Here is a 24,725-nt window from a genome sequence, read left to right as displayed (position 1 = left end):
GGGACCGCAGGGATCTGTACTGGGAGCAGTGGGGACCGCAGTGATCTGTACTGGGAGCAGTGGGGACTGCAGGGATCTGTACTGGGAGCAGTGGGGACTGCAGGGATCTGTACTGGGAGCAGTGGGGACTGCAGCGATCTGTACTGGGAGCAGTGGAGACTGCAGGGATCTGTACTGGGAGCAGTGGGGACCTCAGGGATCTGTACTGGGGGCAGTGGGGACCGCAGGGATCTGTACTGAGAGCAGTGGGAACCGCAGGGATCTGTACTGGGAGCAGTGGGCACCGCAGGGATCTGTACTGGGAGCAGTGGGGACCGCAGGGATCTGTACTGGGAGCCACAGGGATCTGTACTGGGAGCAGTGGGGACCGCAGGGATCTGTACTGGGAGCAGTGGGGACCGCAGTGATCTGTACTGGGGGCAGTGGGGACCTCAGGGATCTGTACTGGGAGCAGTGGGAGCCACAGGGATCTGTACTGAGAGCAGTGGGAACCGCAGGGATCTGTACTGGGAGCAGTGGGAACCGCAGGGATCTGTACTGGGAGCAGTGGGGACCGCAGGGATCTGTACTGGGAGCAGTGGGGACCGCAGAGATCTGTACTGGGAGCAGTGGGGACCGCAGAGATCTGTACTGGGAGCAGTGGGGACCGCAGGGATCTGCACTGGGAGCAGTGGGGACCGCAGGGATCTGTACTGGGAGCAGTGGGGGACTGCAGGGATCTGTACTGGGAGCAGTGGGAACCGCAGGGATCTGTACTGAGAGCAGTGGGGACCGCAGGGATCTGTACTGGGAGCAGTGGGGACCGCAGGGATCTGTACTGGGAGCAGGGGGGGACTGCAGGGATCTGTACTGGGAGCAGTGGGAACCGCAGGGATCTGTACTGAGAGCAGTGGGGACCGCAGGGATCTGTACTGGGAGCAGTGGGGACCGCAGGGATCTGTACTGGGAGCAGTGGGAGCCGCAGGGATCTGTACTGGGAGCAGTGGGGACCGCAGGGATCTGTACTGGGAGCAGTGGGGACTGCAGGGATCTGTACTGGGAGTAGTCTGGACCGCAGTGATCTGTACTGGGAGCAGTGGGGACCACAGGGATCTGTACTGGGAGCAGTGGGGACTGCAGGGATCTGTACTGGGAGCAGTGGGGACTGTATGGATCTGTACTGGGGGCAGTGGGGACCTCAGGGATCTGTACTGGGAGCAGTGGGGACCACAGGGATCTGTACTGGGAGCAGTGGGAGCCACAGGGATCTGTACTGAGAGCAGTGGGAACCGCAGGGATCTGTACTGGGAGCAGTGAGGACCGCAGGGATCTGTACTGGGAGCAGTGGGGACCGCAGTGATCTGTACTGGGAGCAGTGGGGACTGCAGGGATCTGTACTGGAAGCAGTGGGGACTGCAGGGATCTGTACTGGGAGCAGTGGGGACTGCAGGGATCTGTACTGGGAGCAGTGGGGACTGCAGGGATCTGTACTGGGGGCAGTGGGGACCTCAGGGATCTGTACTGGGGGCAGTGGGGACCGCAGGGATCTGTACTGAGAGCAGTGGGAACCGCAGGGATCTGTACTGGGAGCAGTGGGGACCGCAGGGATCTGTACTGGGAGCAGTGGGGACCGCAGGGATCTGTACTGGGAGCCACAGGGATCTGTACTGGGAGCAGTGGGGACCGCAGGGATCTGTACTGGGAGCAGTGGGGACCGCAGGGATCTGTACTGGGAGCAGTGGGGACCGCAGTGATCTGTACTGGGGGCAGTGGGGACCTCAGGGATCTGTACTGGGAGCAGTGGGAGCCACAGGGATCTGTACTGAGAGCAGTGGGAACCGCAGGGATCTGTACTGGGAGCAGTGGGGACTGCAGGGATCTGTACTGGGAGCAGTGGGGACCACAGTGATCTGTACTGGGAGCAGTGGGGACCGCAGGGATCTGTACTGGGAGCAGTGGGGACTGCAGGGATCTGTACTGGGAGCAGTGGGGACAGCAGGGATCTGTACTGGGGGCAGTGGGGACCTCAGGGATCTGTACTGGGGGCAGTGGGGACCACAGGGATCTGTACTGGGAGCAGTGGGAGCCGCAGGGATCTGTGCTGAGAGCAGTGGGGACCGCAGGGATCTGTACTGGGAGCAGTGGGGACCGCAGGGATCTGTACTGGGAGCAGTGGGGACCGCAGGGATCTGTACTGGGAGCAGTGGGGACCGCAGGGATCTGTACTGGGAGCAGTGGGGACCGCAGGGATCTGTACTGGGAGCAGTGGGGACCGCAGGGATCTGTACTGGGAGCAGTGGGGACCGCAGGGATCTGTACTGGGAGCAGTGGGGACCGCAGGGATCTGTACTGGGAGCAGTGGGGACCGCAGGGATTTGTACTGGGAGCAGTGGGGACCGCAGGGATCTGTACTGGGAGCAGTGGGGACCGCAGGGATCTGTACTGGGAGCAGTGGGGACCGCAGGCATCTGTACTGGGAGCAGTGGGGACCGCAGAGATCTGTACTGGGAGCAGTGGGGACCGCAGTGGGGACCGCAGGGATCTGTACTGGGAGCAGTGGGGACCGCAGGCATCTGTACTGGGAGCAGTGGGGACTGCAGAGATCTGTACTGGGAGCAGTGGGGACCGCAGGGATCTGTACTGGGAGCAGTGGGGACCGCAGGGATCTGTACTGGGAGCAGTGGGGGACTGCAGGGATCTGTACTGGGAGCAGTGGGGACTGCAGGGATGACCTTGTGGATAGGATTGAGAGTAAAGTGTTAGTCTTATTCTTATTCTTTGCTGATGACACGAAACTATGTAGGATACTAAAATCTGACATTGACATTACAATATTGCAAAATGATCAGAATAAAATGACTGAATGGGCAAACATTTGGCAAATGAGGTTTAATGTAGATAAATGTAGAGTAATGCACTGAGGAAGGAGTAATCCTATTGCTGCATATACATTAGATGGTAATATACTCGGGACTACAGAACAGGAGAAGAACGGGGGATTCTGGTTACAAGTAAGCTGAGCAGCAGCGCTCAATGTCAGGCAGCAGCCGAAAAAGCAAACAACATTTTCTGTGTAAAAAGAGAGATGAAATCCTGCAATCGTATCCACCGCATCGTTAACACTGTATAAATCACTGGTGAGGCCACATCTAGAATATGGGATCCAGATTTGGGCTCCACATTTTAAAAAGGACATTCAGAAATTAGAGTCAGTTCAAAGATGGCAACTAGATTATTACAAGGGACGGAGACTGCTCATATGATGAGATGGGCTTGTTTAGTTTAGAAAAAAGACACCTCAGAGGAGATCTCATTTACATGTATAAATATATGTGTGGCCAGTACAAAGGACTGGAACATGACTTATTACTTCCAAAGACCATACTAAGGACCAGGGGGCACTCATTACGGGTGGAAGAAAGGCGATTCCAGGAGCTATAAAGGAAAGGGTTCTTTACAGTTAGAGCAGTCAGACTATGGAATGCCCGACCACAGGAGGTAGTAATGGCCGACACAATAACAGCTTTTAAAAAAGGGTCGGATGACTTTCTTGATATCATTGTTATAGATAATTTAGTGACAAAATGTACAATTGGTGTAGAAAGGTTGAACTTGATGGACCGAGGTCTTTTTTCAACCTATGTAACTTTACTTAACTTTTGGGAGTGGTAAACGTGGAAGCAGAGTGTCTACTAAAGGTGATGTCCCAAGTCACCAATTATCACTTTTTTATAGGACAGTGCTGATCGCTGGGGGTCCAATCACTGGGATCATCACTGGTCCAGAGCAATGATACACCACCATAGAATGGAGTGGAGGTTGTGCATGCGCCCCCACCTCACTAGTCATTGTCTATGGGACTGATGGACGTTGCGGAATAGTGCGGTGACATTATACCCTTTAGTCCCTTACACAACAAGTAATAACTCCTCCAATCCAAAGGGACAATTAAGGGTCAACTTGGGACGACCTCTTCAACATATTACTATCTAGCTCTGGGACAGGTAAATAAAAGCATTTATAACTAAAAGAAAAACTATATCAATAAATAGCATTTTTAATCATTTGAAGTGAAAGGGAGACTCGGGTGATCTGGTTGGATCAGGGCGCACATTATAAAAATTGGCACCTAGAATGGCCATGACTCTTAGAGACAACAAATCATGCTTCTACGAGGAACTGTATTCCTCCTGAAAGCAATACCTACGTAGTGTGGTATGTTGGGGTAAAGTTTGAGCCCATAGCAGGCCCCCAAATACAGTCTGTGCACGAAGACGTAATATGAAGGAGAACCAGCAATGGGCTCAATGATTGACAGCTAGTAAGAATACGCGATGTGGTACTGCCGCACACGGAGACCCTGATGCCCGAGGGCCTCAAAAAGAAGCAGAACTATCAATGACACATGGAAGTGAGAAATCCCAGATCTGAAAAATACACTTCTGGTTTGTTTTCCTGCAAATTCCCCAAAAATGATCCCTCTCATCATGCAAACAAGGCAGGTTGCGATTTGTTGAGAGCCATTTGGCTCGTATGATTTATGCAAAAAAGGTCATGTTGTGCCTACAAAGGGCCAGATTTGTGGGTGGCGCAGAGGTGCTGGCTTTCTTCTCAATGTCTCCATATTCATTAGTGTGACCCTGATATAAGTGAACATCCTTGATATGCTTGAATGCAAGTCTCCATGTTTCCCATCTGCGCGGCTCGCAGGAGAAGCGGACTTTTAATATTTCATCATATTATGTCTCCAATTCATTCAGCTTAATGGGAGTTCTCAGCTGCGGCTTCTTCTGCAGCAGCTGTTACTCATTTACACACATACTAAACACCACAGTCACCTCCTGTAATGTGGGGATCCAGGCTGACCTCACACCAGCGAGACAACATGCTGCTATTCTTATCACACAGCCCAGATCGAGTGTGACTTCTCAAGACATGGAGGCAAAACAATGACAAAGTGAGAAAACAAACTCCAATTATACAGAGCAGCATCAACTTCTCATTTATGCAAAAGGATTAGACTATGTACTAATCATCTCGGACTCGTCAACCCACATTTTACATTGCAAATACATTACATTACTGATCCTGAGTTACATCCTTTATTATACTCCAGAGCTACACTCACTATTCTGCTGATGCAGTCCCTGTGTTCATACATTACATTAATGATCCTGAGTTACATCCTGTATTATACTCCAGAGCTGCACTCACTATTCTGCTGGTGCAGTCACTGTGTACATACATTACATTACTGATCCTGAGTTACATCCTTTATTATACTCCAGAGCTGCACTCACTATTCTGCTGATGCAGTCCCTGTGTTCATACATTACATTAATGATCCTGAGTTACATCCTGTATTATACTCCAGAGCTGCACTCACTATTCTGCTGGTGCAGTCACTGTGTACATACATTACTGATCCTGAGTTACATCCTGTATTATACTCCAGAGCTGCACTCACTATTCTGCTGATGCAGTCCCTGTGTTCATATATTACATTAATGATCCTGAGTTACATCCTGTATTATACTCCAGAGCTGCACTCACTATTCTGCTGGTGCAGTCACTGTGTACATACATTAAATTAATGATCCTGAGTTACATCCTGTATTATACCCCAGAGCTGCACTCACTATTCTGCTGGTGCAGTCACTGTGTACATACATTACATTACTGATCCTGAGTTACATCTTGTATCATATCCCAGAGCTGCACTCACTATTCTGCCGGTGCAGTCACTGTGTACATACATTACATTAATGATCCTGAGTTACATCATGTATTATACGCCATAGCTGCACTCACTATTCTGCTGGTGCAGTCACTGTGTACATACATTACTGATCCTGTACTAATCCTGAGTTACATCCTGTATTATAATCCAGAGCTGCACTCACTATTCTGCTGGTGCAGTCACTGTGTACATACATTACTGATCCTGAGTTGCATCCTGTATTATACTCCAGAGCTGCACTCACTATTCTGCTGGTGCAGTCACTGTGTACATACATTACATTACTGATCCTATACTGATCCTGAGTTACATCCTGTATTATACTCCAGAGCTGCACTCACTATTCTGCTGGTGCAGTCACTGTGTACATACATTACATTACTGATCCTGTACTGATCCTAAGTTACATCCCGTCTTATAATCCAGAGCTGCACTCACTATTCTGCTGGTACAGTCACTGTGTACATACATTACTGATCCTGAGTTACATCCTGTATTATACTCCAGAGCTGCACTCACTATTCTGCTGGTGCAGTCACTGTGTACATACATTACTGATCCTATACTGATCCTGAGTTACATCGTTACATCCTGTATTATACTCCAGAGCTGCACTCGCTATTCTGCTGGTGCAGTCACGGTGTACATACATTACATTACTGATCCTGTACTGATCCTAAGTTACATCCTGTATTATAATCCAGAGCTGCACTCACTATTCTGCTGGTACAGTCACTGTGTACATACATTACATTATTGATCCTGCGTTACATCCTGTATTATACTCCAGAGCTGCACTCACTATTCTGCTGGTACAGTCACTGTGTACATACATTACATTACTGATCCTGAGTTACATCCTGTATTATACTCCAAGCTGCACTCACTATTCTGCTAGTGCAGTCACTGTGTACATACATTACATTATTGATCCTGCGTTACATTCTGTATTACACTCCAGAGCTGCACTCACTATTCTGCTGGTGCAGTCACTGTGTACATACATTACATTACTGACCCTGAGTTACATTCTGTATTATACTCCAGAGCTGCAGTCACTATTCTGCTGGTGCAGTCACTGTGTACATACATTACATTACTGATCCTGTACTGATCCTGAGTTACATCCTGTATTATACTCCAGAGCTGCACTCACTATTCTGCTGGTGCAGTAACTGTGTACATACATTACATTACTGATCCTGAGTTACCTCCTGTATTATACTCCAGAGCTGCACTCACTATTCTGCTGGTGCAGTCACTGTGTACATACATTACATTACTGACCCTGAGTTACATTCTGTATTATACTCCAGAGCTGCACTCACTATTCTGCTAATGCAGTCACTGTGTACATACATTACATTAATGATCCTATACTGATCCTGAGTTACATCCTGAATTATAGTCCAGAGCTGCACTCACGATTCTGCTGGTGCAGTCACTGTGTACATACATTACATTACTGACCCTGAGTTACATTCTGTATTATACTCCAGAGCTGCACTCACGATTCTGCTGGTGCAGTCACTGTGTACATACATTACATTACTGACCCTGAGTTACATTCTGTATTATACTCCAGAGCTGCACTCACTATTCTGCTAATGCAGTCACTGTGTACATACATTACATTACTGAGCCTGTACTGATCCTGAGTTACATCCTTTATTATACCCCAGAGCTGCACTCACTATCCTGCTGGTGCAGTCACTGTGTACATACATTACTGATCCGGAGTTGCATCCTGTATTATACTGCAGAGCTGCACTCACTATTCTGCTGGTGCAGTCACTGTGTACATACATTACATTACTGATCCTGAGTTACATCCTGTATTATACTCCAGAGCTGTACTCACTATTCTGCTGGTGCAGTCACTGTGTACATACATTACATTACTGATCCTGAGTTACCTCCTGTATTATACTCCAGAGCTGCACTCACTATTCTGCTGGTGCAGTCACTGTGTACATACATTACATTACTGATCCTATACTGATCCTGAGTTACATCCTGTATTATACTCCAGAGCTGCACTCACTATTCTGCTGTGCAGTCACTGTGTACATACATTACATTACTGATCCTGAGTTACATCCTGTACTATACTCCAGAGCTGCACTCACTATTCTGCTGGTACAGTCACTGTGTACATACATTACATTACTTATCCTATACTGATTCTGAGTTACATCCTGTATTATACCCCAGAGCTGCACTCACTATTTTGCTGGTCAGGGCCGGCCCGAACGTATAGGCGAACTAGGCGGCCACCTAGGGCGCCAACCCAAAGGGGGCGCCAGAGAAAAAATAGAAAAAATTATAAAAAATCTTTTCAAAAGGCAAAAAGTTTTAGGGATGGAAAGAAAAGTGTACATATTTAAGGGCAAATATGACGCAAGAGAGGTTGGTTGGGTTGGCAACAATTTCGAATCTGAAGTTGCTAAACAAATTAATCTCGGTGACTTAGGCTGTGTGCACACGCTGCGGAAAAGGTGCGGATTCATCCGCGCGGATTTTGTACAATCCGCAGGTGAAACCGCAGGTCAAAAGACCTGCGGTTTTACCTGCGGATTGTTCTGCGGTTTTGCCCTGCGGTTTTTCATCTCCTCAATGGAGGAGATGGCAAACCGCAGGAGAATCCGCAGAAAGAATTGACATGTCAATTCTTTCTGCGGATTGAAAACCGCAGATAATCCGCGCGGAAAATTCCGCACCGTCTGCACTGCGGTTTTTGATTCCCATAGGGAATCATTGTACTGTACACCGCAGCAGAAACTGCTGCGGGTCCGCAGCGGCCAAAACCGCTGCGGAACCGCAGCAAAATCCGCAGCGTGTGCACACAGCCTAAGTGTCATCCTTTTAAAAAAAAAAAAAAAAGGCAAGGAAACAAAAATTTTAATTACCTATGGTCGTTTTTGTTTTGTGTTATTGATTACTTTGTATATATTTGTCTTATACAACTTCTCAGAAGATTAAAGAGTTAGGAGAGAGTTAATTAATCATTGTTGTTGTGGTTTATTTTGCTCCTAAATTTATATCCCAAGTTTTCATCTACTGCCAAGAATAGTAGGGGCGCAACAAAATAGTTTCACCTAGGGCGCCGTAATCTCTCGGGCCGGCCCTGCTGCTGGTGCAGTCACTGTGTACATACATTACATTACTGATCCTGAGTTACCTCCTGTATTATACTCCAGAGCTGCACTCACTATTCTGCTAGTGCAGTCACTGTGTACATACATTATTGATCCCAAGTTACATCCTGTATTATACTCCAGAGCTGCACTCATTATTCTGCTGTGCAATCACTGTATACATACATTACATTACTCATCCTGAGTTACCTCCTGTATTATACTCTAGAGCTGCACTCACTATTCTGCTGGTGCAGTCACTGTGTACATACATTATATTACTGATCCTGTACTGATACTGAGTTACATCCTGTATTATACTCCAGAGCTGCACTCACTATTCTGCTGGTGCAGTCACTGTGTACATACATTACATTACTGATCCTGAGTTACCTCCTGTATTATACTCCAGAGCTGCACTCACTATTCTGCTGGTGCAGTCACTGTGTACATACATTACATTACTGATCCTGAGTTACATCCTGTATTATACTCCAGAGCTGTACTCACTATTCTGCTGGTGTAGTCACTGTGTACATACATTACATTACTGATCCTGAGTTACATCCTGTATTATACCCCAGAGCTGCACTCACTATTCTGCTGTGCAGTCACTGTGTACATACATTACATTACTGATCCTGAGTTACATCCTGTATTATACCCCAGAGCTGCACTCACTATTCTGCTGGTGCAGTCACTGTGTACATACATTACATTACTCATCCTGAGTTACATCCTGTATTATACTCCAGAGCTGCACTCACTATTCTGCTGGTACAGTCACTGTGTACATACATTACATTACTGATCCTGAGTTACATCCTGTATTATACTCCAGAGCTGTACTCACTATTCTGCTGGTGTAGTCACTGTGTACATACATTACATTACTGATCCTGAGTTACATCCTGTATTATACCCCAGAGCTGCACTCACTATTCTGCTGGTGGAGTCACTGTGTACATACATTACATTACTGATCCTGAGTTACATCCTGTATTATACTCCAGAGCTGCACTCACTATTCTGCTGGTACAGTCACTGTGTACATACATTACATTACTGATCCTGAGTTACATCCTGTATTATACTCCAGAGCTGCACTCACTATTCTGCTGGTGCAGTCACTGTGTACATACATTACATTACTCATCCTGAGTTACATCCTTGTATTATACTCCAGAGCTGCACTCACTATTCTGCTGTGCAGTCACTGTGTACATACATTACATTACTGATCCTGAGTTACAGCCTGTATTATACTTCAGAGCTGCACTCACTATTCTGCTGGTGCAGTCTCTGTGTACATACATTACATTACTGATCCTGAGTTACAGCCTGTATTATACTTCAGAGCTGCACTCACTATTCTGCTGGTGCAGTCTCTGTGTACATACATTACATAGGATACTGATAACCCAGTAAAGAAATGAGTTATAACATATTTTTGCACAATTTCCCTGTCTGCGATGACTCTATAATTCTCCTTACTAACACTATTATTACAATATTACAGGAGATATAAAGTCATCATAAAACTCCAGAGCTGTGGAAAAGTAAGAAATAAACAGAAGTCTGACCTGAGCAGCTAAACTCGTGTTTCTGGACTTCCGCCACGTTAAGCCCGCGGAGCTGGAGTGGCCCTGTGCACTGTGTGAAGAGCCCAATGGTCGGTCTTTGGCGAAGCCACTGAGAAAGCCAGGCCAAGTGACAGTCGCAAAACAAGTTGTTAGAATGGAGCCGGCTGGAAGAAAGAAAGAAGACGATCAGAAGATCACGTAAAAAAAAACCTCGTACGTCATAGCACAGCGTCACAGCTTCATTCTGTACATTATAGACACAAACAGTCACATCCAGTAGACTGCACTGCTACAGTGAAATGCTACATTGTAGGGCCGGGGTCACACTTGCGGGAAACTCGCCCGAGTCTCGCGTCTCAATACCCGGCACTGCCACCGGCACTCGGGACCGGAATGTGCGGCTGCATGTATTTCTATATGTATTGCTTATATCCCACAAGGACAAAGGACAGGACATATCAAAATCTGACATGCCCAATCTTTCCTTTCTCTTCTGCCTATGAGAATTAATAGACACACAGACACATAAGATCACTATTTCATACATACGACCGTGCCATTTACCCCATTCCTGAACGGGAACATTTTCAAGTTTTTTCGTACATATGGTTTAAATAGTTGTAAAAGAAAATATATATATTGTGTTTTGGATGTTGAAATAATTTTTACACTTTTTTTGTGATACATGGGGCTTCACTTTTATGTCACGGTCACATTCGCTCTCTTTTTTTTTGCAAATATTGGGCGATATTGGTGGAAAAAGAAAGGCAATGTGAGTCTGACTTTCTCATTTTTTTCTTTATGACCACAAAAAATTACTAAAGTACATTTAAAAATTTGTTCCCCATATGGTAAGAAATATTTTTATATATCGGACCCATTTGTTTTTATTATGGTGACGGGGCTAGTAACAGCAATTTGGATTCACAGTGGTGCTTTTTTTCATATATCTTTATTTTCTTTTACCTGTTATATTTGACTTTCGGGGGGGAGTAGCATTTATATATTGATATATTTTTATTTTGATCTTATTTCTCCTGTAACTGGGTCTGTTATATTAACTCCAGTTACAGGGGAAATGCTATGATCTCTTTTACGACCGAGCAGCCCTTGTTCCCTCCCTATACACGGGGATTACACGACCACTGTATATGAAGGAGGAAGCTCCATCACTATTTCTTATTACTGCATACAGAGTGCTTGTTTAGTGCGATGGAGAAGGCAGAGACGGTAATAAACCATTTGTGCCTTCTCTATGGAGACTCCAATGAAATTTAAAGAGAAAATCTTAGTCCTAGAATACATAGGAAATAAACCACTTCTGTCTTCTTCTCGGGGTCCATGTTTGCTCCTGCTAGGTTGCAGAGTTTTCCAAAAGCAGAATCCTGCCATAAAAGTCCTCCCTGTTCCATCTGCCAGTTGTGTTTTCACCTTTTGGAGTAAAATCTTTGTAAAAGCTCATGTTTTATTAAACCCAGAATAAACGGAATATTATCTAAAGCTTGAAGAATTATTAAATGCCTTTTAAGATGCCTCCTCGAAAGCTTCTCATTGCGTTCATCTCATCGCTCGTCGTTTCCAGACTTATTACCGTCCCCCCTTTGCAGCCTATCCCACCAGATACGGCATTGTCATGTAAATATGGAATAGACTCATTTATTCCCAACGCGAATAATAATTCCATCTCAACACACAAAGTAATCGGCTGAAATAGGATTAGGATATATTACACATTGCATGAGTAACGGAGTTATTACGGGATAAAGCTTTTACGGCCTCTTGTTAGTCATGCGTGACATTCCATTAACCGCCAGCAAAGCGACAAGCGACAGCAGCGAAACGTCCCTGTTAATATGGGCGAGCCTCCATTCTGGTAACATAATACCAGGCAATTCTTAATTAAAAGGAAATTAATAATCAACACTGATCCTGGACGTATTCAGCTAATGTGTATATCGCCTATCATGGAGGATGACAGATTAAGTATTTTCTCATTGCTCACAGAATACTAATATTTCATTCTATTAAATAAAGGTTTTCAAGACTTACAAAAAAAAAAAAAAAAATCTACTTTATTTAAAAAATAAATAATCTACAGAGACGGCACCACTTCTGTCATCAGGCTGTGTCTGGTATTGCATCCCCATTTAAGAGAATGTGACTGACCTGCAATGTTAGGCACAACCTGAGGACTGGAGAGGAGCTGTATCTAGGCAAAAAGAAATCTAACGCCGGACAACACGTTTGATCTGATTAAGTCTATAGCATGATACAGTGGGGAAAAAAGTATTTAGTCAGCCACCAATTGTGCAAGTTCTCCCACTTACAAAGATGAGAGAGGCCTGTAACTGACATCATAGGTAGACCACAACTATGAGAGTCAAAATGAGAAAACAATTCCAGAAAATCACCTTGTCTGATTTGGCAAAATTTATTTAGCAAATTATGGTGGAAAATAAGAATTTGATCATTAACAAAAGTTCATCTCAATATTTTATTATATATCCGTTGTTGGCAATGACAGAGGTCAAATTTTTTCTGTAAGTCTTCATAAGGTTGGCACACACTGTTGGTGGTATTTTGGCGCATTCCTCCATGCAGATCTCCTCTAGAGCAGTGATGTTTTGAGCCTGTCGATGGGCAACACGGACTTTCAAATCCCTCCAAAGGTTTTCTATGGGTTGAGATCTGGAGACTGGCTAGGCCACTCCAGGACCTTCATATGCTTCTTACAAAGCCACTCCTTCGTTGCCCTGGCGGTGTGCTTTGGATCATTATCATGCTGAAAGACGCATACACGTTTCATCTTCAATACCCTTGCTGATGGAAGATTTGCACTCAAAATCTCATGATACATGGCCCCATTCATTCTTTCAGTCGTCCTGGTCCCTTTGCAGAGAAACAGTGCCAAAGCATGATGCTGCCACCCCATGCTTCACAGTAGGTATGGTGTTCTTTGGATGCAACTCAGCATTCTGTATCCTCCAAACACAACGAGTCTTGTTTCTACCAAACAGTTCTACTTTGGATTCATCAGACCATATTACATTCTCCCAATACTCTTCTGGATAATCCAAGTGATTTATAGCAAACTTCATATGGGCTCAGACATGCACTGGTTTAAGCAGGGGGACACGTCTGGCACTGCAGGATCTGAGTCCCTGGCGGCGTAGTGTGTTACTGTTGGTAGCCTTTGTTACGGTGGTCCCAGCTCTATGCAGGTCATTCACTAGGTCCCCCCGCGTGGTTCTGGGATTTTTGTTCACCGTTCTTGTGACAATTTTGACCTCACGGGGTGAGATCTTGTGTGGAGCTCCAGATCAAAGGAGATTATCAGTGGTCATGTATGTCTTCCATTTTCTTATTGTTGCTCCCACAGTTGATTTCTTCACTCCAAGCTGGTTGGCTATTGCAGATTCAGTCTTCCCAGCCTGGTGCAGGGCTACAATTTTGTTTCTGGTGTCCTTCGACAGCTCTTTGGTCTTCACCATAGTGGAGTTTGGAGTGTGACTGTTTGAGGTTGTGGACCGGTGTCTTTTATACTGATAACAAGGTCAAACAGGTGCCATTACTATAGGTAATGAGTGGAGGACAGAGGAGCCTCTTAAAGAAGAAGTTACAGGTCTGTGAGAGCCAGACATCTTACATGTATTTAGGTGACCTAATACTTATTTTCCACCATAATTTGCAAAATAAATCTTGCCAAATCAGACAAGGTGATTTTCAGAATTTGTTTTCTCATTTTGACTCTCATAGTTGAGGTCTACCTATGATGCCAATTACAGGCCTCTCTCATCTTTTTAAGTGGGAGAACTTGCACAATTGGTGGCTGACTAAATACTTTCTTTCTCCACTGTAAGTGTTGCACAACATGAAGATTATCATGTCCTATAGATTGTAAGCTCCTGAGGACAAGGTCCTCTCTCCCTCTGTAGCAGTCTGACAGTTTGTCAAAAATAAATAATAATAATGCAACTTGCATTTAATGATTGTCAATGGGGTCATATCGCAACACATGATGTAACATGACCATGTGACTACTGAAAAAATTCAAACTGTTAGATTTTTGGCTAGTTATGGGCTAATTGGCAGATTTATGTGAGACAGACTGATTGTTAAAGATTTTACTATCTAACAACGACAGTGATTGACAAAAGTCCTCAGGAAGCTGCTGTGTTACGTGAATGGGTTCATCTATAAACAATATTTATTACCAGCCCACAGGATATGCGATAAAGGTAAGACCATTGATCATGAAGATTCGAGCCCCTTATTCCAGTGGAAAAGAAGTACCGTATGTTTCGGATTATAAGACGCACTTTTTCCCCAAAAATTTTTTGGGGAAAATAGGGGTGCGACTTATAATTCGAATATACCTTACTGGCCGCGGAGTGTTGGGATGATGGGGTATACGTATGTGCGACGCTGCAGTGTCCGCCGACATTTTTTGAAAGCCGGGAGCCCCAGTACTTCCATGGTTTACTTTGTGGTAGACTCCAGGAAAATGCCTGCCGGGGCAGCACATGCACAGATGGAAATCTCGGTACCAAGATCTTGGGAGATGACATATCAGCGCTAAGATCTCCATCTGCGTATGTGCTGCCCCAGGCGGCCATTTTACCGGAGTCCACCGCAAAGTAAACCATGGAAGTACGGGGACTCAGGGCTTTCACAAAATGTTGGTGGAGCCCCTGCACCACCCGAACACCCACAGCGTCGCACATTTGAACACGCCTTTCTCCCAGTCTGGGGTCCGCAGAATCGCCCCACTCCTGCCTCCGCCAGCAGCGACCCTGGGACTCCGCTTCACTGCAGCCACCACCCCCTGTAAGCAATAAGATGCATGGATTGTAAGAAGCACTACCATTTTATTAAAAAAGTTTTTTTTCCTATCTTTCTCCTCAAAATTTGGGGTGCGTCTTATAATCCGGTGTGTCTTATAAACCACAAAATACGGTAATGGTGACTATATGTTACCCATCTATATACAGTAGATAACACAAGATCCAACATACACAGCAGGTGATGTCACAGCTCACCTCCTCCTCCAGTACAATGACGGATAACCCCTCTATATACAGTAGATAACACAGGATCCACCATTCACAATAGGTGATGTCACAGCTCACCTCCTCCTCCTGTATAATGATGCTTGCCCAGATTAGAGTATACTCAGATGAAACTTTAGTACAAACAGTCTGAATCTATTGCTACTAATGTACATGTGCCTAATATGAAGCTGGAGACAATTATTAGGCCTATTGTCTTGTGAAAAAAATACTCATATTGTTTTCATTTACATAAATATAACAGCTAAATAAAAAAAATAAATAAATAGGAAAACTAAAAAAAAATTATCGTACAATAAAACCTGCATTAAACAATAAGTCATTTTCTGATGACAAATTCTCTTTGATAATGTTACATAATATATTGTAGTTTTTGTTAGGCAGTAGAATACAATATTCAGAACTGAGAGTCCTCAGTGGTTGATACCTTTTAATGGCTAACTGAAAAGATGGTAATACATTGCAAGCTTTCGAGACTACTTAGGTCTCTTCATCAGGCTTTGACTATCTACTATTTTCTATCTATTGGCTAAGACGGTACAAAGATATATATATATATATATATATATATATATATATATATATATATATATATATATATATATATATATATATGTGTGTGTGTGTGTGTGTGTATATATATCTTTCCTGTTTCAAATGCCATGACGTTTATTTTTTGCCGTTTTGAGGCCAACCCCTTTAATAAATGGTGCTAAAGTTTGGCTTTCCCAATAGTAATTGTCTGGTGAATGGGGCAGAAAGTGATCTATGTTCGCTACATAAAAAAAAGAAGAAACAAAAATACATGCATGACATAGTACATTATACTGAATTTTTCCTTTGCATGTTTTAAATTAGCCCTTGTCCTGTTTACAGTTTGTTCTCTCAGTTACTTATTAAAATTGCATAAAGAGGAACATACCCCTAAACCACATAACACAGGAGAAGCAGAAAATGCAACAACAAATACAAAATTAATAGTCTGCCCTATGTTCTGTGTAATACTCTTAGGAATGAGAAAAATATGACTTCCACAGAACACAAATCATTTTATATTTATGCTTGGTTTCGGAAAGTACTTCCCATAATTTCGAATAATACTGCCCCCTATGTACAAAAATAGAACTACTATAATACTGCTCCTATGTACAAGAATATAACTACTATAATACAGCCCCTATGTACAAGAATATAACCACTATAATACTGCTCCTAGGTACAAGAATATAACTACTATAATACAGCCCCTATGTACAAAAATATAACCACTATAAGGCTGTGTGCACACGCTGCGGAAAAGGTGCGGATTCATCCGCGCGGATTTTGTACAATCCGCAGGTGAAACCGCAGGTCAAAAGACCTGCGGTTTTACCTGCGGATTGCTCTGCGGTTTTGCCCTGCGGTTTTTCATCTCCTCAATGGAGGAGATGGCAAACCGCAGGAGAATCCGCAGAAAGAATTGACATGTCAATTCATTCTGCGGATTGAAAACCGCAGATAATCCGCGCGGAAAATTCCGCACCGTCTGCACTGCGGTTTTTGATTCCCATAGGGAATCATTGTACTGTACACCGCAGCAAAAACTGCTGCAGGTCCGCAGCGGCCAAAACCGCTGCGGAACCGCAGCAAAATCCGCAGCGTGTGCACACAGCCTAATACTGCTCCTAGGTACAAGAATAAAACTACTATAATACTGCTCCTAGGTACAAGAATAAAACTACTATAATACTGCTCCTAGGTACAAGAATAAAACTACTATAATACTGCTCCTATGTACAAGAATAAAACTACTATAATACTGCCCCCTATGTAAAGAATATAACTACTATAATATTGCCCCCTATGTACAACAATATGACTACTATAATACTGCTCCTATGTACAAGAATATAACTACTATAATACTGCCTCTATGTACAAGAATATAACTACTATAATACTGCTCCTATGTACAAGAATAAAACTACTATAATACTGCTCCTATGTACAAGAATATAACTACTATAATACTACCCCCTGTGTACAAGAATATAACTACTATAATACTGTCCCCCATGTACAACAATATAACTACTATAATACTGCTCCCTATGTACAATAATATAACTACTATAATACTGCTCCTATGTACAAGAATATAACTACTATAATACTGCCCCTATGTACAAGAATATAACTACTATAATACTTCCCCCATGTACAAGAATATAACAACTATAATACTGCTCCTATGTACAAGAATATAACTACTATAATACTGCCCCTGTGTACAAGAATATAACTACTATAATACTGCCCCTATGTACAAGGATATAACTACTATAATACTGCCCCATGTACAAGAATATAACTACTATAATACTGGTCCTATGTACAAGCATATAACTACTATAATACTGCTCCTATGTACAAAAATATAACTACTATAATACTGCGCCCTATGTACAAGAATATAACTACTATAATACTGCCCCCATGTACAAGAATATAACTACGGGTACTATAATACTGCTATGTATAAGAATATAACTACTATAATACTACCCCTATGTACAAGAATATAACTACTATAATACTGCCCCTATGTACAAGACTATAACTAATATAATACTGCTCCTATGTACAAGAATATAACTACGGGTACTATAATACTGCTATGTATAAGAATATAACTACTATAATACTGCTCCTATGTACAAGAATATAACTACTATAATACTGCCCCTATGTACAAGTATATAACTACTATAATACTGCTCCTATGTACAAGAATATAACTATTATAATACTGCTCCTATGTACAAGAATATAACTACCGGTACTATAATACTGCTATGTATAAGAATATAATTAATATAATACTGCTCCTATGTACAAGAATATAACTACTATAATACTGCTCCTATGTACAAGAATATAACTATTATAATACTGCTCCTATATACAAGAATATAACTACTATAATACTGCTCCTATGTACAAGAATATAACTATTAAAATACTGCTCCTATATACAAGAATATAACTACTATAATACTGCTATGTATAAGAATATAACTACTATAATACTGCTCCTATGTACAAGAATATAACTACTATAATACTGCTCCTATGTACAAGAATATAACTATTATAATACTGCTCCTATATACGAGAATATAACTACTATAATACTGCTCCTATGTACAAGAATATAACTACTATAATACTGCCCCTATGTACAAGAATATAACTACTATAATACTGCGCCCTATGTACAAGAATATAACTACTATAGTACTGCTCCTATGTGCAAGAATATAACTACTATAATACTGCCCCTATGTACAAGAATATACAGTCATATGTTAAAGTTTGGGCACCCCTATTAATGTTAACCTTTTTTCTTTATAGCAATTTTGGTTTTTGCAACAGCTATTTCAGTTTCATATATCTAATAACATATATTTCTGGATTCAATTGAGGTTTATTGTACTAACAGAAAATGTGCAATCTGCATTTAAACAAAATTTGACCGGTGCAAAAGTATGGGCACCTCAACATAAAAGTGACATTAATGTTTCGTAGATCCTCCTTTTGCAAAAATAACAGCCTCTAGTCGCTTCCTGTAGCTATTAATGAGTTCATGGATCCTGGATGAAGGTATTTGTGACCATTCCTGTTTACAAAACAATTCCAGTTCAGTTAAGTACTATAATACTGCCCCTATGTACAAGAAAATAACTACTATAATACTGCGCCCTATGTACAAGAATATAACTACTATAATACTGCGCCCTATGTACAAGAATATAACTACTATAATACTGCTCCTATGTACAAGAATATAACTACTATACTACTGCCCCTATGTACAAGAATATAACTACTATAATACTGCTCCTATATACAAGAATATAACTACTATAATACTGCCCCTATGTACAAGAATATAACTACTATACAGTAATACTGCTCCTATGTATAAGAATATAACTACTATAATACTGCCCCTATGTACAAGAATATAACCACAATAATACTGCGCCCTATGTACAAGAATATAACTACTATAGTACTGCTCCTATGTACAAGAATATAACTACTATAATACTGCCCCCTATGTACAAGAATATAACTACTATAATACTGCCCCTACGTACAAGAATATAACTACTAAAATACTGCTCCTATGTACAAGAATATAATTACTATAATACTGCCCCCTATGTACAAGAACATAACTACTATAACACTGCCCCCTATGTACAAGAATATAACTACTATAGTACTGCCCCCTATGTACAAGAATATAACTACTATAATACTGCTCCTATGTACAAGAATATAACTACTATAATACTGCCCCTATGTACAAGAACATAACTACTATAATACTGCCCCCTATGTACAAGAACATAACTACTATAATACTGCTCCCTATGTACAAGAATATAACTACTATAATATTGCCCCTATGTACAAGAATATAACTACTATAATACTGCGCCCTATGTACAAGAATATAACTACTATAATACTGCCTGTTGTGAGCTCATTTTCTCGTTCACCTTTGATGTCCGATGAACTCCCTCTGCTGGTGAAAGGAGGTGGTGAAACTGATTTGGATGGGAGAAACCTGTCACCTGAACAGGTGGATTGCGATTGGACATCCAGAATCTCTGAGTGGATATAAGGCAGCCGACGCCCTGTAGGGTTGCTGGTGATTTCTCTGCTCTGAGCTCTGGCCTCCAGTTCAGTTCCTGTCTTCTAAAGCTAAGTTTTGCTCTGTTATTGTTCCATGAGATTTTGTCTGATTTGCTTAGTTTTGTGTTCAGCCAGCCCCGGCTGGGGCTTTGCTGAATTTCCATTTTTGTCCCTGATCGGTTAATTCTCTTTTGCTCTGTCTTCAGAATATATCGGAGTGCTGATATAGGGATTTTGAAGTCTAGTGACTTCAGGGCCGTTTTTCCTATCAGACGTGTTGGGACATTTTTGGTAGGGTTTTTGCGGATTGCAGCCAGCATCTATTCTGTCCTTTCCTATCTAGTTAGTTGGGCCCCATCGTTTGCTCTGCCTGTCTTTCTGTCTGTTTTTGTGTTTTCATCTGTTTTCACGTCAATACATGTTGGGGGCTGTCTATTGCTTTGGGGTCTGCTCTGGGGCAGTTTAGATTTCCCCTTTCTTTCTTTAGGCTTATTTAGCTCTCCGGCTGTGACGAGGCGTCTAGGACCACTGTAGGAACGCTCCACGGCTACTGTTAGTTGTTGTGAATAGGATCAGGGGTCTGCAATCCGCTAGCTACCAACCTCTCCGGTTTTCTGGACTTAGCTTGCATTTTTGTTTTTTCCTCCTCCGGTGACTAATTCATAACAGAATCACCAGCCATACCGCAGATTCTAGGGTACTCAATAGCAGGAAGGAATTGTAAAAAAAAAAAAAAAAGTGTCAGAATTTTTTTTTTTTAATGTATATTTTTTCCTCTTTTTCTCTGGGGCCGTAGGAGGAATTTTTTTCTTAATGGAGATTAAGCAATTGTCTGATCATGTGGAGCAGCTCACTGCTGAAGTGCGGGGAATTTCCGCCTATCTTGCTCATTCACATGCTGCTGAACCAAAGATCCCTACTCCTGATGTGTTTTTTTGGGATCGGTCTAAATTTTTGAATTTTAAGAATAATTGTAAATTATTTCTTGCCTTGAAGCCTAACTCATCGGGGAGCTCTGCGCAGCAGGTTAAAATTGTCATCTCTTTGCTGCGCGGCGATCCCCAGGATTGGGCGTTTCTTTGACACCTGATGATCCTATTCTAACTAATGTGGACACATTTTTTCAAGCCTTGGGGTTGTTGTATGATGAACCTAATGCTATTGATCAAGCTGAGAAAGCCCTGTTGACATCGAGCCAGGGTCAGGATTCTGCAGAGTCGTACGGTCAAAAATTCCGAAAGTGGGCGGTCCTAACTACCTGGAATGATGGTGCCTTGGCAGCTCTCTTTCGGAAGGATTTGTAAGAAACCGTAAAAGATACTATGGTGGGATTTCCTGTTCCCTCTGGTCTTGTCGATTCTATGTCATTAGCCATTCAGGTTGATCGGCGTTTACGTGAACGTAAAATTACACAAGAAATGTTGCCACCTGTTGAACAAATGTCTGAACCTATGCAATGTGATACAGTTTTGTCTAGGGCGCAACGTCAGGAGTTCAGAAGGCGTAATAAGCTGTGTTTTTTCTGTGGAGATGCCTCTCATATTATTTCTGTCTGCCCTAGACGAGAGAAACGTTTTGCACACACATTTGCTGTGGGTGGTGTTCAACCTAAGTTTCTTCTGGCAATTATTCTGATCTGCTCCCTGCCCACATTTTCCGCTAAGGCTTTTGTGTATTCAGGAGCGGCTCCAAAACTGATGGACTTGGATTTTGCTAAACGTTGTGGGTTTCCTATGACACCTCTGCGGACGCCTATCCCTTTGAGGGGTATTGATGCTACTACTTTGGCGAAGAATAAACCTCAGTTTTGGACCCAGGTGGTAATGCGGGTCGCCCCAGACCATCAAGAAAATTGCAGATTTTTGGTGTTGCATAATTTGCATGATACCATTGTTCTAGGGTTTCCCTGGTTGCAAATCCACAATCCAGTTTTGGATTGGAAATCTTTGTCTGTGGTGAGTTGGGGTTGTCGGTGTGCTCTTAGTGACGCTCCTGTTTTCTCCACCTCTCCCCTGTCGCATGATGTTCCTGACTATTTGGCTGATTTTTATGATGTATATAATGAGAATAAGTCTGCGTCTTTGCCTCCTCATAGGAGTTATGACTGTGCAATTGAGCTGAGCCCTGGGTGTAAATTTCCCAAGGGTCGACTTTTCAATTTATCTGTACCCGAGCACGAGGCTATGCGATCTTATATTAAGGAGTCGTTGGAGAAGGGTCATATTAGACCATCCTCTTCACCCTTGGGTGCTGGGTTTTTTTTCGTGGCCAAGAAAGATGGTTCATTAAGGCCTTGTATTGACTATCGTTCCCTCAACAAAATTACTGTTTAATATCAGTATCCGTTACCCCTGATTTCTGATCTATTCTCCAGAGTTAAAGGTGCTTGCTGGTTTACCAAGCTTGACCTCAGGGGGGCGTATAATCTTATTCGCATTAAGCATGGGGATGAATGGAAGACGGGGTTTAATACTCCGGAGGGACATTTTGAGTACCTGGTGATGCCTTTTGGGCTCACTAATGCCCCTTCTGTCTTCCAGTGCTTCATGAATGATATTTTCCGGGACTTTGTGGATAAATTTATGATCATCTATCTGGATGATATTTTGATCTTTTCCAGGGATTGGGACTCTCATGTGGAACATGTTCGGACTGTGTTCCGGATTTTGAGGGAGAATTCCCTGTATGTAAAGGGATCGAAATGCCTTTTTGGTGTACAGAGGATTTCATTTTTGGGATTTATTTTGTCTCCGTCAACTATTGAAATGGACCCGGCCAAGGTACAGGCCATTTATGATTGGGTTCAGCCCACTTCTTTGAAGGCCCTCCAGAAGTTTTTGGGTTTTGCTAATTTTTATCGTAAATTTATAGCTAATTTTTCTGGTATTGCCAAACCATTGACTGATTTGACTAAGAAGGGTGCTGATGTGCTGAATTGGTCTCCAGAGGCTGTTTCTTCCTTTCAGGAGCTGAAGCGGAGGTTCACTTCTGCTCCAGTTTTGCAGCAACCTGATGTCTCACTCCCGTTTCAGGTAGAGGTGGTCGCTTCTGAGATTGGTGCAGGAGCTGTTTTGTCCCCAAAAGATCCGGTAACATCTAAAATGAACCCCTGTGCTTTCTTTTCCCGAAAGTTCTCCCCATCCGAACGCAACTATGATGTGGGGAATCGGGAACTGTTAGCCATGAAATGGGCATTTGAGAAGTGGAGACATTGGTTGGAGGGAGCTGGACATCAAGTCGTGGTCCTCACTGACCACAAGAATTTGATTTACCTTGAGTCGGCCAAACGCTTGAATCCTAGACAGGCTAGGTGGGCCTTGTTTTTCACACGTTTTGATTTTGTGGTCTCTTTTCTTCCGGGCACTAAGAATGTTAAGGCAGACGCCCTCTCTAGGAGTTTCTTTGCTGATTCTCCTATTGTGACCAAGCCTGCTACCATCTTAGGTGAGGGGGTAGTTCTTTCTGCCATCTCGCCCGATTTGAGACGTGCTCTGGAACAGTTTCAGGAGGACAAACCTGAGCATTGTCCCATTGGAAAATTGTATGTTCCTGACCAGTGGAGGAAGAGAGTAATGTCTGAAGTTCATTGCTCCGCATTGGCTGGTCATACAGGTACTTTTGGTACTAGAGATTTGGTGAGTCGGTCTTTTTGGTGGCCCACCTTATCTCGTGATGTCAGGAATTTTGTGCAGTCCTGTGGGACTTGCTCCCGGTCTAAACCTTGCTCTCGCTCTAGTGGGTTGTTGATGCCTTTGCCGGTCCCCAGGAGGCCATGGACCCATATTTCAATGGATTTTATTTCTGATATGCCTGTCTATCAGAGAATGACTGTTATCTGGGTGATTTGTGATAGATTCTCTAAGATGGTCTATCTTGTACCACTCCCTAAGTTGCCATCTTCCTCAGAGTTGGTGCCCTTGTTTTTGCAACAGGTGGTTCGCTTGCATGGGATTCCTGAGAACATTGTATCTGACAGAGGAGTTCAGTTTGTCTCTAGATTTTGGAGGACTTTTTGTTCCAAGCTGGGAATTCAGTTGTCCTTCTCCTCTGCGTTTCACCCTTAGACCAATGGGCAGACGGAGAGAACAAACCAGACTTTGGAGTCTTATTTGAGATGTTTTATCTCTGTTGATCATGATGATTGGGTCTCATTTTTGCCCTTGGCCGAATTTGCTTTAAATAATAGAGCTAGTTCTGCCACTTTGATGTCACCTTTTTTTTGTAACTTTGGGTTTCATCCCCGATTCTCTTTAGGGCAGGTGGAGTCTTCTGCCTGCCCAGGTGTTGACACTGTGGTGGAGAGAATGCACCAGATTTGGGACCAAGTGGTGGATAAGTTGTCTCTCTCCCAGGAAAAGGCCCAGCGGTTTTCCAACCGGCATAGGACCATTGGTCCCCGGGTTAAGGTGGGTTATATGGTTTCGTTGTCATCAAAGAATATCTCTATGAAGGTGGCTTCTCCAAAGTTTAAACCTAGATTTATTGGACCTTACAAGATTTTGGAGATTCTTAATCCGGTCTCTTTTAAATT

At 43.0% G+C, this 24,725-nt stretch overlaps 1 protein-coding gene across 1 annotated transcript in view; it reads right to left on the bottom strand.

Annotated features, from left to right (window-relative positions):
* The window catches only part of SLIT1 (slit guidance ligand 1), a 424,914-nt gene that overhangs the window by 121,097 nt on the left and 279,092 nt on the right, over positions 1–24,725 (bottom strand). Inside the window, exon 8 of the mRNA XM_073552870.1 lies at positions 10,440–10,603. Coding sequence (XP_073408971.1) covers positions 10,440–10,603 — 164 coding nt within the window. The remainder of the gene's footprint in view (positions 1–10,439; positions 10,604–24,725) is intronic.

Source organism: Dendrobates tinctorius, unplaced genomic scaffold (assembly GCF_039654945.1).
Source record: "Dendrobates tinctorius isolate UK_male_01 unplaced genomic scaffold, ASM3965494v1 ptg000196l, whole genome shotgun sequence".
Taxonomy (NCBI): domain Eukaryota; kingdom Metazoa; phylum Chordata; class Amphibia; order Anura; family Dendrobatidae; genus Dendrobates; species Dendrobates tinctorius.
Note: the sequence above shows the minus strand (reverse complement) of the source record. Positions and strands in the feature narration are given on the sequence as shown.